Source organism: Oncorhynchus mykiss, chromosome 9 (assembly GCF_013265735.2).
Source record: "Oncorhynchus mykiss isolate Arlee chromosome 9, USDA_OmykA_1.1, whole genome shotgun sequence".
NCBI lineage: Eukaryota > Metazoa > Chordata > Actinopteri > Salmoniformes > Salmonidae > Oncorhynchus > Oncorhynchus mykiss.
In genome coordinates, this window is record NC_048573.1 from 7,833,735 (window position 1) to 7,849,649 (window position 15,915).

At 47.7% G+C, this 15,915-nt stretch overlaps 2 protein-coding genes across 4 annotated transcripts in view; one reads left to right on the forward strand and one right to left on the reverse strand.

The window, feature by feature from the left end:
* The window catches only part of LOC110518778 (pyruvate carboxylase, mitochondrial), a 490,506-nt gene that overhangs the window by 316,846 nt on the left and 157,745 nt on the right, over positions 1 to 15,915 (forward strand). The window lies entirely within an intron of this gene.
* The window catches only part of LOC110515519 (leucine-rich repeat and fibronectin type-III domain-containing protein 4), a 68,225-nt gene that overhangs the window by 28,234 nt on the left and 24,076 nt on the right, over positions 1 to 15,915 (reverse strand). The window contains exons 3-4 of the mRNA XM_036987223.1: positions 4,295 to 5,096; positions 229 to 399 (exon numbers count right to left, since the gene is read on the reverse strand). Coding sequence (XP_036843118.1) covers positions 229 to 399; positions 4,295 to 5,070 — 947 coding nt within the window. The 5' untranslated portion in view covers positions 5,071 to 5,096. The remainder of the gene's footprint in view (positions 1 to 228; positions 400 to 4,294; positions 5,097 to 15,915) is intronic.

The window sequence follows — 15,915 nt, forward strand, 5'->3', positions numbered from 1 at the left end:
TAGAGCTACGGTATCTACCTAGCTAACATAGGGTGCAGAGCCTGTTGGACCTCACATCCAGGCGAGCCAGCTTGCACAGCTCTCTAACCTCTGACCTCTGACCTCCAGCCAGCTTGTACAGCTCTCTAACCTCTGACCCCTGACCTCCAGCCAGCTTGTACAGCTCTCTAACTTCTAGGACAGGCTAGCTGGGCGTTTACGGTATACAGTATAATAATTGTATCTTACCTTGCAAACAGGGGATCAGGTGGCAGGGTCCTCAGCCTATTGGAGGTCATGTCCAGGCGAGCCAGCTTGTACAGTTCTCCAAAGGATCCCTCTGCGATGTGGTCTATCAGATTATGATCCAGGTTCAGGGTGTGTAGACTGGCCATGTTCTGGATCGACTCCCACGGGACCCTACCGTAGCGGAGGGAGAGGTTATTAACATTCATATGTTGTTCATAACCACTACATAGATGTTCAGAGTGTGGAAACTGGCTGTGTTCTAGATAGACTCTCATGGAACCCTGTGAATGGTTTATTAAATCCTTATTAGCATTCGTATGGTGTTTATAAGCACTACATATCACTACATAAAGGCTACGTAGAGTCACCAGGTCATGGTCGCTGTTCCACTCCTCCATTACCAAGGCGACGCCGGCGTGTTTGTGCTAGAGGTCTTTACGGGTCCAATAGACCCCGAAGTTCAGAGATCCACACTTGGACCCGAGTGGTGTCTGGAACATGACCCCGGGATATCTCTCTCTCTGGGGAGAGTCCTTAGCTTCTCTTCCTTTTGTATCCTTTATATACCACCCTGCATCCCACTACAGATTTCTTCTGAAACCAGGCAGGGCTGGTTCTGGTTGGTTCCTGGATGGGAGACCAGATGCTGCTGGAAGTGGTGTTGGAGGGGGCCAGTAGGAGGCACTCTTTCCTCTGGTCTAAAAAAAATATCCCAATGCCCCAGGACAGTGATTGGGGACACTGCCCTGTGTAGGGTGCCGTCTTTCGGATGGGACGTTAAACAGGTGTCCTGACTCTCTGCGGTCATTAAAAGATCCCATGGGACTTATTGTAAGAGTAGGGGTGTTAACCCCGGTGTCCTGGCTAAATTCCCAATCTGGCCCTCAAACCATCACGGTCACCTAATCATCCCCAGTTTACAATTGGCTCATTCATCCCCCTCCTCTCCCCTGTAACTATTCCCCAGGTCGTTGCTGCAAATGAGAACGTGTTCTCAGTCAACTTACCTGGTAAAATAACGGATAAATAAAATAAAAAATAAATATGCATATAGGAGATACATATTTTATATTAATATCATACAGTTGACCCCTGAACCTATAGGCCTATACATACAATGCCCTGATGCATTTAGTGCTCAACTCTCCAACAGCTAAACCCTGAGGTGAATAATGATTGTTTTCTGAAAATATAAACCAAGTAAAAAACAATAACAAATAAAACGATAAAGTTTTGAATATGTGTCACATCGAAACAACAAATAATTGTGTAATTTTGTTACAGGCAGTTTTTAACAACACATAACTCTGGATAATTGATCTCTCATTTATTGATGGCCGAGCCCAGAGGTTTCTTTCTACTCTCGGATCTGAACGGGTCTCTCGGATCCGAACCAGCACGTGTCTGTTTGGGTTTGTCAAAACGGGTCTGACTGTCCTCGGGTCCATTCGGGAACGGCTCTGTGTTTAATAATATATTTTTTAATGCGTATCTGGTCGGGTGGGAATGCCACGGATCCATTTCGGAACGGTTCCATCTTTCTGGACCAGTGAAGACCTTTAGTTTTGAGTAACACTGCTGGGTTGTTGCCAGAATTGGATTCCTCTATGTCCTCAGCATCCACTGATATCAACCATTAGTCTGTGTAATTAACGGGACCTGAGCAAGAACAGTTTTTGTGCGACAAAGGCGGATCCCTAAAACAGTTCTTCTCACAAAAAAAAAACGTCTGTAAAGTCAGACCGGTTGGAGCTTCAATCTCTTATGACCCATCCATGAAACGCTGAGACTTTCATGAAACATGTTCTGCTCTGTGGCCTCACAAACCACACAAGAGTCGTTAAAAGGTAAGGGTTTATGTTTACATAGAAATCCCAGGTCTTTACGGGTCCAACAGACCCCGAAGTTCAGAGATCCACACTTGGACCCAGGGCATAGTGTCTATAATACTGTAATGAGTTCACGTATTTACTGTCATAAACTCCAAACTCCCACACAGTGGTCACTGCCGACTTGTACATTGATTTTCCACTGAGCAAACTATTTCTGTGGTAACAGCATTCTTACAAATTCATTTTTTTTTTTTAATTCGGTTTTATGCTCTACTGACCTTGTTTTTTTAATGAATATAACAGTTATGTTGTTTTCTACTGGTCGTTCTACTTGTCGTCCTGGTTTTCCTGAAAAGAACACGATAAGGCTAAATATGAGTGCAGAGCAAGCAGACGAATGAAAGTGGTGAATTTTAACTTAACTTTTCTTGATTTTAACTGGGAGATTTAACATGTGGAGACTGGTCACATCCTGAGACTGATATTAACGTGTGGAGACTGAGACTGATATTAACGTGTGGAGACTGAGACTGATATTAACGTGTGGAGACTGAGACTGATATTAACGTGTGGAGACTGGTCACATCCTGAGACTGATATTAACATGTGGAGACTGGTCACATCCTGAGACTGATATTAACATGTGGAGACTGGTCACATCCTGAGACTGATATTAACGTGTGGAGACTGAGACTGATATTAACATGTGGAGACTGGTCACATCCTGAGACTGATATTAACGTGTGGAGACTGGTCACATCCTGAGACTGATATTAACGTGTGGAGACTGGTCACATCCTGAGACTGATATTAACATGTGGAGACTGGTCACATCCTGAGACTGATATTAACGTGTGGAGACTGGTCACATCCTGAGACTGATATTAACATGTGGAGACTGGTCACATCCTGAGACTGATATTAACGTGTGGAGACTGGTCACATCCTGAGACTGATATTAACGTGTGGAGACTGGTCACATCCTGAGACTGATATTAACGTGTGGAGACTGGTCACATCCTGAGACTGATATTAACGTGTGGAGACTGGTCACATCCTGAGACTGATTTTAACATGTGGAGACTGGTCACATCCTGAGACTGATATTAACGTGTGGAGACTGAGACTGATATTAACGTGTGGAGACTGAGACTGATATTAACGTGTGGAGACTGGTCACATCCTGAGACTGATATTAACATGTGGAGACTGGTCACATCCTGAGACTGATATTAACATGTGGAGACTGGTCACATCCTGACACTGATATTAACGTGTGGAGACTGAGACTGATATTAACGTGTGGAGACTGAGACTGATATTAACGTGTGGAGACTGGTCACATCCTGAGACTGATATTAACATGTGGAGACTGGTCACATCCTGAGACTGATATTAACATGTGGAGACTGGTCACATCCTGACACTGATATTGACGTGTGGAGACTGGTCACATCCTGAGACTGATATTAACGTGTGGAGACTGGTCACATCCTGAGACTGATTTTAACATGTGGAGACTGGTCACAACCTGAGACTGATTTTAACATGTGGAGACTGGTCACAACCTGAGACTGATATTAACATGTGGAGACTGGTCACATCCTGAGACTGATTTTAACATGTGGAGACTGGTCACATCCTGAGACTGATATTAACATGTGGAGACTGGTCACATCCTGAGACTGATATTAACATGTGGAGACTGGTCACATCCTGAGACTGATTTTAACATTTGGAGACTGGTCACATCCTGAGACTGATATTAACATGTGGAGACTGGTCACATCCTGAGACTGATTTTAACATGTGGAGACTGGTCACAACCTGAGACTGATATTAACATGTGGAGACTGGTCACATCCTGAGACTGATTTTAATATTTGGAGACTGGTCACATCCTGAGACTGATATTAACATGTGGAGACTGGTCACATCCTGAGACTGATATTAACGTGTGGAGACTGAGACTGATATTAACGTGTGGAGACTGGTCACATCCTGAGATAATCTTCAGAACACACCAATGAAGGTTCAACAAGCCACAACACACTAATGAAGGTTCAACAAGCCACAACACACTAATGAAGGTTCAACAAGCCACAACACACTAATGAAGGTTCAACAAGCCACAACACACTAATGAAGGTTCAACAAGCCACAACATACTAATGAAGGTTCAAACTGACCAGAACAGAAGGTGTGACACTGACCAGAACAGAAGCAATACTGACCTTCGGAGGTTGTTGTATGAGATATCAAGGTCCTCCAGCGTCAGCAGGAAATCATCGAATGCTTCTGCCGACACCCTCGTCAGCTGGTTACCGTTGACGATGAGGTGCTGTAGATTAACCATTCCCACAAGGTCTCTCGGCCCCAGCGTCGTCAAGCGGTTACCATCCAAATGCAAACTTCGCAAACTCTCTAGATCGGAGAACGCCATTGGTCGGATGGAGTGGATAGTGTTCCGGGACAGAGTCAAATCAACCAATCCGGTCATGTTGGCAAAGTCTGACCCACCTACTTCCGTGATGTAGTTATCAGCCAATCGGAGCTCGACAGTTCGCCGATCGACATTCGGTGGAACGAATAGGAGGCCTTTATCTGCACAGAGCGTGCTCAGAGAGTCTGACAGGTTCCGACAGACGCAGTGGAATGGACACACCGCAACCACGTCCCACATCTCCCCTGCACCAATCAGAGAGGGCAACAGGCAGCAGCATGTGACCAGTGTCAGCCAATGGAGGGCCGGAAAAGCAGGAGATGGGCAAACACAGCGAATGAGATGTGTGGGAAGGGTAGGGTTGGGAGGGGTTTCCGGAGAACACAGAATGAGATGCGAGGAGAATGATCGAGGAAGGGATTGGGGTCTTTCACTGTCATTCTGAAGTGTGATTGAAGGAGTGATGGAGGAGAGGATGGAATGTTCTGTCCTTCCCTGTGGGTGTAGGTGTGTGTGGGGTGATGGGTGTCGTCTTCGGGTGGGGTGGTGGGGTGGGGGGTCTGGCATGGTAATTTTGAGAATTATCCGCAGACCTAAAAGAGTGAGAGAGAAACAGAAAGACCGAGAGAGAGAGAGAGAGAGAGCGAGAGAGTGAGACAGCGAGAGACACAGAGAAACAGCGAGAGAGAGAGAGAGACACAGAGAGACAGAGACACAGAGAGAAAGAAACAGAGACCGAGAGAGAAAGACAGAGAGAGAGAGAGAGAGAGAGAGAGAGAAGGAGAGAAAAGTTACAGATTAATTTTGCACGTTGTTTGGATAGTTTTATGTAGGAGTGTATTTGTGGCCTACAGTTGAAGTCAGAAGTTTACATACACCTTAGCCAAATACACTTCAATTAAGTTTTTCACAATTCCTCACATTTAATCCTAGTACAAATTGCCCGTCTTAGGTCAGTCAGGATCACCACTTTATTTTAAGAATGTAAAATGTCAGAATATAAGTAGGGAGAATTATTTATTTAGGCTTTTATTTCTTTCATCACATTCCCAGTGGGTCAGAAGTTTACATACACTCAATTAGTATTTGGTAGCATTGCCTTTAAATTGTTTAACCTGGGTCAAAGCTTCCCGCAATAAGTTGGGTGAATTTTGGCCCATTCCTCCTGACAGAGCTGGTGAAACTGAGTCAGGTTTGTAGGCCTCCTTGCTCACACACGCTTTTTTCAGTTCTGCCCACAAATGTTCTATAGGATTGAGGTCAGGGCTTTGTGATGGCCACTCCAATACCTTGACTTTGTTGTCCTTAAGCCATTTTGCCACAACTTTGGAAGTATGCTTGGGGTCATTGTCCATTTGGAAGACCCATTTGTGACCAAGCTTTAATTTCCTGACTGATGTCTTGAGATGTTGCTTCAATATATCCACATCATTTTCCTTCCTCATGATGCCATCTATTTTGTGAAGTGCACCAGTCCCTCCTGCAGCAAAGCACCCCCACAACATGATGCTGACACCCCCGTGCTTCACAGATGGGATGGTGTTCTTCGGCTTGCAAGCATCCCCCTTTTTCCTCCAAACATAACAATGGTAATTATGACCAAACAGTTCTATTTTTGTTTCATCAGACCAGAGGACATTTCTCCAAAAAATACGATCTTTGTCCCCATGTGCAGTTGCAAACAGTAGTCTGGCTTTTTTATGGATGTTTTGGAGCAGTGGCTTCTTCCTTGCTGAGCTGCCTTTCAGGTTATGTCGATATAGAACTCGTTTTACTGTGGATATAGATACTTTTGTACCTGTTTCCTCCAGTATGTTCACAACGTCCTTTGCTGTTGTTCTGGGATTGATTTGCACTTTTCGCACCAAAGTACGTTCATCTCTAGGAGACAGACCACGTCTCCTTCCTGAGCTGTATGACGGCTGCGTGGTCCTATGGTGTTTATACTTGCTTACTATTGTTTGTACTGCTGAATGTGGAACCTTCAGGCGTTTGGAAATTGCTCCCAAGGATGAACCAGGCTTGTGGAGGTCAACAAAAAGGAATTGGCTGATTTCTTTTGATTTTCCCATGATGTCAAGCAAAGAGGCATTGAGTTTGAAGGTAGGCCTTGAAATACCTAAGTGTTTGTAAACTTCTGACTTCAACAAGACTGTGTGTGTGTATCCAGACTGTGTGTGTATCCAGACTGTGTGTGTATCCAGACTGTGTGTGTATCCAGACTGTGTGTGTATCCAGACTGTGTGTGTATCAAGACTGTGTGCGTATCCAGACTGTGTGTGTAACCAGACTGTGTGTGTATCCAGACTGTGTGTGTATCCAGACTGTGTGTGTATCCAGACTGTGTGTGTAACCAGACTGTGTGTGTATCCAGACTGTGTGTGTAACCAGACTGTGTGTTTAACAAGTCTTCTCTGAAACATGATAGTGTTTTATAGTGCAGAAAATTCCTGCTCACACACACACACACACACACACACACACACACACACACACACACACACACACACACACACACACACACACACACACTGTGAATCCAGCCGATGTATCCACTACTCTACACTACACCTTAATACTGCATAGCAACAGCCAAAATACTCCACTACGGCCTAGCAACAACAACCAAACCCAAAACATCTCACAACACTTCCCATGCAAACTCCAGAGTAACAGAAGTAAAACAGAGCATTACACCAGGCGTCACGGTAACACATGGACACAGGGACAGTTCCATAGGGTTGTCACTAGTTACCACAGCCACAAAGTAACCTTAACCTTACTGGTCTTGTGACTGACCTTTCAACTAAGACCAAAACGCTTTTTGTTTTCAGTCATTTTTTTTACAAAATAGCTGTAGGATACCGTTCCACAGGGCAAAATACAAATGGTGACAGAGATACAGTATTTCTCTGTGTAAATGTCTCGGTGTCTATACCAGAGAGAGAGAGAGAGATGAGAGAGATGAGGAGAGAGAGAGAGAGAGGGGAGAGAGAGGAATAGAGAGGGAGAGGCATAGAGAGGGAGAGGAATAGAGAGGGAGAGGAATAGAGAGGGAGAGGAATAGAGAGGGAGAGGAATAGAGAGGGAGAGGAATAGAGAGGGAGAGGAATAGAGAGGGAGAGGAATAGAGAGAGGGGAATAGAGAGAGAGGGGAATAGAGAGGGAGAGGAATAGAGAGGGAGAGGAATAGAGAGGGAGAGGAATAGAGAGGGAGAGGAATAGAGAGGGAGAGGAATAGAGAGGGAGAGGAATAGAGAGGGAGAGGAATAGAGAGAGGGGAATAGAGAGGGAGAGGAATAGAGAGAGGGGAATAGAGAGGGAGAGGAATAGAGAGGGAGAGGAATAGAGAGGGAGAGGAATAGAGAGAGGGGAATAGAGAGAGAGGGGAATAGAGAGGGAGAGGAATAGAGAGAGGGGAATAGAGAGGGAGAGGAATAGAGAGGGAGAGGAATAGAGAGGGAGAGGAATAGAGAGGGAGAGGAATAGAGAGAGGGGAATAGAGAGGGAGAGGAATAGAGAGGGAGAGGAATAGAGAGGGAGAGGAATAGAGAGGGAGAGGAATAGAGAGGGAGAGGAATAGAGAGAGGGGAATAGAGAGGGAGAGGAATAGAGAGAGGGGAATAGAGAGGGAGAGGAATAGAGAGGGAGAGGAATAGAGAGAGGGGAATAGAGAGAGGGGAATAGAGAGAGGGGAATAGAGAGGGAGAGGAATAGAGAGGGAGAGGAATAGAGAGGGAGAGGAATAGAGAGGGAGAGGAATAGAGAGAGGGGAATAGAGAGGGAGAGGAATAGAGAGGGAGAGGAATAGAGAGAGGGGAATAGAGAGGGAGAGGAATAGAGAGGGAGAGGAATAGAGAGGGAGAGGAATAGAGAGGGAGAGGAATAGAGAGGGAGAGGAATAGAGAGGGAGAGGAATAGAGAGAGAGAGGAATAGAGAGAGGGGAATAGAGAGGGAGAGGAATAGAGAGGGAGAGGAATAGAGAGGGAGAGGAATAGAGAGGGAGAGGAATAGAGAGGGAGAGGAATAGAGAGGGAGAGGAATAGAGAGAGGGGAATAGAGAGGGAGAGGAATAGAGAGAGGGGAATAGAGAGGGAGAGGAATAGAGAGAGGAGTAGAGAGGGAGAGGAATAGAGAGAGGGGAATAGAGAGGGAGGGGAATAGAGAGAGGAGTAGAGAGGGAGAGGAATAGAGAGGGAGAGGAATAGAGAGAGGGGAATAGAGAGGGAGAGGAGTAGAGAGGGAGAGGAATAGAGAGGGAGAGGAATAGAGAGAGGGGAATAGAGAGGGAGAGGAATAGAGAGAGGGGAATAGAGAGGGAGAGGAATAGAGAGGGAGAGGAATAGAGAGAGGGGAATAGAGAGGGAGAGGAATAGAGAGAGGGGAATAGAGAGGGAGAGGAATAGAGAGGGAGAGGAATAGAGAGGGAGAGGAATAGAGAGAGGGGAATAGAGAGGGAGAGGAATAGAGAGAGGGGAATAGAGAGGGAAAGGAATAGAGAGAGGGGAATAGAGAGGGAGAGGAATAGAGAGAGGGGAATAGAGAGGGAGAGGAATAGAGAGGGAGAGGAATAGAGAGGGAGAGGAATAGAGAGGGAGAGGAATAGAGAGGGAGAGGAATAGAGAGGGAGAGGAATAGAGGGAGAGGAATAGAGAGGGAGAGGAATAGAGAGAGGGGAATAGAGAGGGAGAGGAATAGAGAGAGAGGGGAATAGAGAGGGAGAGGAATAGAGAGGGAGAGGAATAGAGAGAGGGGAATAGAGAGGGAGAGGAATAGAGAGGGAGAGGAATAGAGAGGGAGAGGAATAGAGAGAGGGGAATAGAGAGGGAGAGGAATAGAGAGGGAGAGGAATAGAGAGGGAGAGGAATAGAGAGAGGGGAATAGAGAGGGAGAGGAATAGAGAGGGAGAGGAATAGAGAGGGAGAGGAATAGAGAGAGGGGAATAGAGAGGGAGAGGAATAGAGAGGGAGAGGAATAGAGAGGGAGAGGAATAGAGAGGGAGAGGAATAGAGAGGGAGAGGAATAGAGAGAGGGGAATAGAGAGGGAGAGGAATAGAGAGGGAGAGGAATAGAGAGGGAGAGGAATAGAGAGGGAGAGGAATAGAGAGGGAGAGGAATAGAGAGGGAGAGGAATAGAGAGGGAGAGGAATAGAGAGGGAGAGGAATAGAGAGGGAGAGGAATAGAGAGGGAGAGGAATAGAGAGAGGGGAATAGAGAGGGAGGGGAATAGAGAGGGAGGGGAATAGAGAGGGAGAGGAATAGAGAGGGAGAGGAATAGAGAGGGAGGGGAATAGAGAGAGGAGTAGAGAGGGAGAGGAATAGAGAGGGAGAGGAATAGAGAGAGGGGAATAGAGAGGGAGAGGAGTAGAGAGGGAGAGGAATAGAGAGGGAGAGGAATAGAGAGAGGGGAATAGAGAGGGAGGGGAATAGAGAGAGGAGTAGAGAGGGAGAGGAATAGAGAGGGAGAGGAATAGAGAGAGGGGAATAGAGAGGGAGAGGAGTAGAGAGGGAGAGGAATAGAGAGGGAGAGGAATAGAGAGAGGGGAATAGAGAGGGAGAGGAATAGAGAGAGGGGAATAGAGAGGGAGAGGAATAGAGAGAGGGGAATAGAGAGGGAGAGGAATAGAGAGGGAGAGGAATAGAGAGAGGGGAATAGAGAGGGAGAGGAATAGAGAGAGGGGAATAGAGAGGGAGAGGAATAGAGAGGGAGAGGAATAGAGAGGGAGAGGAATAGAGAGAGGGGAATAGAGAGGGAGAGGAATAGAGAGAGGGGAATAGAGAGGGAGAGGAATAGAGAGAGGGGAATAGAGAGGGAGAGGAATAGAGAGAGGGGAATAGAGAGGGAGAGGAATAGAGAGGGAGAGGAATAGAGAGGGAGAGGAATAGAGAGGGAGAGGAATAGAGAGGGAGAGGAATAGAGAGGGAGAGGAATAGAGGGAGAGGAATAGAGAGGGAGAGGAATAGAGAGAGGGGAATAGAGAGGGAGAGGAATAGAGAGAGAGGGGAATAGAGAGGGAGAGGAATAGAGAGGGAGAGGAATAGAGAGGGAGAGGAATAGAGAGGGAGAGGAATAGAGAGAGGGGAATAGAGAGGGAGAGGAATAGAGAGGGAGAGGAATAGAGAGGGAGAGGAATAGAGAGAGGGGAATAGAGAGGGAGAGGAATAGAGAGGGAGAGGAATAGAGAGGGAGAGGAATAGAGAGGGAGAGGAATAGAGAGGGAGAGGAATAGAGAGAGGGGAATAGAGAGGGAGAGGAATAGAGAGGGAGAGGAATAGAGAGGGAGAGGAATAGAGAGGGAGAGGAATAGAGAGGGAGAGGAATAGAGAGGGAGAGGAATAGAGAGGGAGAGGAATAGAGAGGGAGAGGAATAGAGAGGGAGAGGAATAGAGAGGGAGAGGAATAGAGAGAGGGGAATAGAGAGGGAGGGGAATAGAGAGGGAGGGGAATAGAGAGGGAGAGGAATAGAGAGGGAGAGGAATAGAGAGGGAGAGGAATAGAGAGGGAGAGGAATAGAGAGGGAGAGGAATAGAGAGGGAGAGGAATAGAGAGAGGGGAATAGAGAGGGAGGGGAATAGAGAGAGGGGAATAGAGAGGGAGAGGAATAGAGAGAGGGGAATAGAGAGGGAGAGGAATAGAGAGGGAGAGGAATAGAGAGGGAGAGGAATAGAGAGAGGGGAATAGAGAGGGAGAGGAATAGAGAGGGAGAGGAATAGAGAGGGAGAGGAATAGAGAGGGAGAGGAATAGAGAGGGAGAGGAATAGAGAGGGAGAGGAATAGAGAGAGGGGAATAGAGAGGGAGAGGAATAGAGAGAGGGGAATAGAGAGGGAGAGGAATAGAGAGAGGGGAATAGAGAGGGAGAGGAATAGAGAGAGGGGAATAGAGAGGGAGAGGAATAGAGAGGGAGAGGAATAGAGAGGGAGAGGAATAGAGAGGGAGAGGAATAGAGAGGGAGAGGAATAGAGAGGGAGAGGAATAGAGAGGGAGGGGAATAGAGAGGGAGAGGAATAGAGAGGGAGAGGAATAGAGAGGGAGAGGAATAGAGAGAGGGGAATAGAGAGGGAGAGGAATAGAGAGGGAGAGGAATAGAGAGGGAGAGGAATAGAGAGGGAGAGGAATAGAGAGGGAGGGGAATAGAGAGGGAGAGGAATAGAGAGGGAGAGGAATAGAGAGGGAGAGGAATAGAGAGGGAGAGGAATAGAGAGGGAGAGGAATAGAGAGGGAGAGGAATAGAGAGGGAGAGGAATAGAGAGGGAGAGGAATAGAGAGAGGGGAATAGAGAGGGAGGGGAATAGAGAGGGAGGGGAATAGAGAGGGAGAGGAATAGAGAGAGGGGAATAGAGAGGGAGAGGAATAGAGAGGGAGAGGAATAGAGAGGGAGAGGAATAGAGAGGGAGAGGAATAGAGAGGGAGAGGAATAGAGAGAGGGGAATAGAGAGGGAGAGGAATAGAGAGAGGGGAATAGAGAGGGAGAGGAATAGAGAGAGGGGAATAGAGAGGGAGAGGAATAGAGAGGGAGAGAAATAGAGAGGGAGAGGAATAGAGAGGGAGAGGAATAGAGAGGGAGAGGAATAGAGAGAGGGGAATAGAGAGGGAGAGGAATAGAGAGAGGGGAATAGAGAGGGAGAGGAATAGAGAGGGAGAGGAATAGAGAGGGAGAGGAATAGAGAGAGGGGAATAGAGAGGGAGAGGAATAGAGAGGGAGAGGAATAGAGAGAGGGGAATAGAGAGGGAGAGGAATAGAGAGGGAGAGGAATAGAGAGGGAGAGGAATAGAGAGGGAGAGGAATAGAGAGGGAGAGGAATAGAGAGGGAGAGGAATAGAGAGAGAGAGGAATAGAGAGAGGGGAATAGAGAGGGAGAGGAATAGAGAGGGAGAGGAATAGAGAGGGAGAGGAATAGAGAGGGAGAGGAATAGAGAGGGAGAGGAATAGAGAGGGAGAGGAATAGAGAGGGAGAGGAATAGAGAGAGGGGAATAGAGAGGGAGAGGAATAGAGAGAGGGGAATAGAGAGGGAGAGGAATAGAGAGAGGGGAATAGAGAGGGAGAGGAATAGAGAGAGAGGAATAGAGAGGGAGAGGAATAGAGAGAGAGGAATAGAGAGGGAGAGGAATAGAGAGAGGGGAATAGAGAGGGAGAGGAATAGAGAGAGGGGAATAGAGAGGGAGAGGAATAGAGAGAGGGGAATAGAGAGGGAGAGGAATAGAGAGAGGGGAATAGAGAGGGAGAGGAATAGAGAGAGGGGAATAGAGAGGGAGAGGAATAGAGAGAGAGGAATAGAGAGGGAGAGGAATAGAGAGAGGGGAATAGAGAGGGAGAGGAATAGAGAGAGGGGAATAGAGAGGGAGAGGAATAGAGAGAGGGGAATAGAGAGGGAGAGGAATAGAGAGAGAGGAATAGAGAGGGAGAGGAATAGAGAGAGAGGAATAGAGAGGGAGAGGAATAGAGAGAGGGGAATAGAGAGGGAGAGGAATAGAGAGAGGGGAATAGAGAGGGAGAGGAATAGAGAGAGGGGAATAGAGAGGGAGAGGAATAGAGAGAGAGGAATAGAGAGGGAGAGGAATAGAGAGAGGGGAATAGAGAGGGAGAGGAATAGAGAGAGGGGAATAGAGAGGGAGAGGAATAGAGAGAGGGGAATAGAGAGGGAGAGGAATAGAGAGGGAGAGGAATAGAGAGGGAGAGGAATAGAGAGGGAGAGGAATAGAGAGGGAGAGGAATAGAGAGGGAGAGGAATAGAGAGAGAGAGGAATAGAGAGAGGGGAATAGAGAGGGAGAGGAATAGAGAGGGGGGAATAGAGAGGGAGAGGAATAGAGAGGGAGAGGAATAGAGAGGGAGAGGAATAGAGAGAGGGGAATAGAGAGGGAGAGGAATAGAGAGAGGGGAATAGAGAGGGAGAGGAATAGAGAGGGAGAGGAATAGAGAGGGAGAGGAATAGAGAGGGAGAGGAATAGAGAGGGAGAGGAATAGAGAGGGAGAGGAATAGAGAGAGAGAGGAATAGAGAGAGGGGAATAGAGAGGGAGAGGAATAGAGAGGGAGAGGAATAGAGAGGGAGAGGAATAGAGAGGGAGAGGAATAGAGAGGGAGAGGAATAGAGAGGGAGAGGAATAGAGAGGGAGAGGAATAGAGGGAGAGGAATAGAGAGGGAGAGGAATAGAGAGAGGGGAATAGAGAGGGAGAGGAATAGAGAGAGGGGAATAGAGAGGGAGAGGAATAGAGAGAGGGGAATAGAGAGGGAGAGGAATAGAGAGGGAGAGGAATAGAGAGGGAGAGGAATAGAGAGGGAGAGGAATAGAGAGGGAGAGGAATAGAGAGGGAGAGGAATAGAGGGAGAGGAATAGAGAGGGAGAGGAATAGAGAGAGGGGAATAGAGAGGGAGAGGAATAGAGAGAGAGGGGAATAGAGAGGGAGAGGAATAGAGAGGGAGAGGAATAGAGAGGGAGAGGAATAGAGAGAGGGGAATAGAGAGGGAGAGGAATAGAGAGAGAGGGGAATAGAGAGGGAGAGGAATAGAGAGGGAGAGGAATAGAGAGGGAGAGGAATAGAGAGGGAGAGGAATAGAGAGGGAGAGGAATAGAGAGGGAGAGGAATAGAGAGGGAGAGGAATAGAGAGAGGGGAATAGAGAGGGAGAGGAATAGAGAGGGAGAGGAATAGAGAGGGAGAGGAATAGAGAGGGAGAGGAATAGAGAGGGAGAGGAATAGAGAGAGGGGAATAGAGAGGGAGAGGAATAGAGAGGGAGAGGAATAGAGAGGGAGAGGAATAGAGAGGGAGAGGAATAGAGGGAGAGGAATAGAGAGGGAGGGGAATAGAGAGAGGGGAATAGAGAGGGAGAGGAATAGAGAGGGAGAGGAATAGAGAGGGAGAGGAATAGAGAGGGAGAGGAATAGAGAGGGAGGGGAATAGAGAGGGAGAGGAATAGAGAGGGAGAGGAATAGAGAGGGAGAGGAATAGAGAGGGAGAGGAATAGAGAGGGAGAGGAATAGAGAGGGAGAGGAATAGAGAGGGAGAGGAATAGAGAGAGGGGAATAGAGAGGGAGAGGAATAGAGAGAGGGGAATAGAGAGGGAGAGGAATAGAGAGGGAGAGGAATAGAGAGAGGGGAATAGAGAGGGAGAGGAATAGAGAGAGGGGAATAGAGAGGGAGAGGAATAGAGAGAGGGGAATAGAGAGGGAGAGGAATAGAGAGGGAGAGGAATAGAGAGGGAGAGGAATAGAGAGGGAGAGGAATAGAGAGGGAGAGGAATAGAGAGGGAGAGGAATAGAGAGGGAGAGGAATAGAGAGAGGGGAATAGAGAGGGAGAGGAATAGAGAGGGAGGGGAATAGAGAGAGGGGAATAGAGAGGGAGAGGAATAGAGAGGGAGAGGAATAGAGAGGGAGAGGAATAGAGAGAGGGGAATAGAGAGGGAGAGGAATAGAGAGGGAGAGGAATAGAGAGAGGGGAATAGAGAGGGAGAGGAATAGAGAGAGGGGAATAGAGAGGGAGAGGAATAGAGAGGGAGAGGAATAGAGAGGGAGAGGAATAGAGAGGGAGAGGAATAGAGAGGGAGAGGAATAGAGAGGGAGAGGAATAGAGAGGGAGAGGAATAGAGAGGGAGAGGAATAGAGAGGGAGAGGAATAGAGAGGGAGAGGAATAGAGAGAGGGGAATAGAGAGGGAGAGGAATAGAGAGGGAGAGGAATAGAGAGGGAGAGGAATAGAGAGAGGGGAATAGAGAGGGAGAGGAATAGAGAGAGGGGAATAGAGAGGGAGAGGAATAGAGAGGGAGAGGAATAGAGAGGGAGAGGAATAGAGAGGGAGAGGAATAGAGAGGGAGAGGAATAGAGAGGGAGAGGAATAGAGAGGGAGAGGAATAGAGAGGGAGAGGAATAGAGAGGGAGAGGAATAGAGAGAGAGAGGAATAGAGAGAGGGGAATAGAGAGGGAGAGGAATAGAGAGGGGGGAATAGAGAGGGAGAGGAATAGAGAGGGAGAGGAATAGAGAGAGGGGAATAGAGAGGGAGAGGAATAGAGAGAGGGGAATAGAGAGGGAGAGGAATAGAGAGGGAGAGGAATAGAGAGGGAGGGGAATAGAGAGAGGGGAATAGAGAGGGAGAGGAATAGAGAGAGGGGAATAGAGAGGGAGAGGAATAGAGAGGGAGAGGAATAGAGAGGGAGAGGAATAGAGAGGGAGAGGAATAGAGAGAGGGGAATAGAGAGGGAGAGGAATAGAGAGAGGGGTCTCTGCATCTGTCCCCCTCTCTCTCTCTCTCTCGCTCTCTCTCTCTGCCCCCCCCCCTCTCTCTCTCTCTCTCTCTCTCTCTCTCGCTCTCTATCTCTGTCCCCCCCTCTCTCTCTCTCTGCCTCTGTCCCCCCCCCTCTCTCTCTCTCTCTCTCTCTCTCTCTCTGTCTCTGCCCCCCCTCTCTCTCTCTGCCT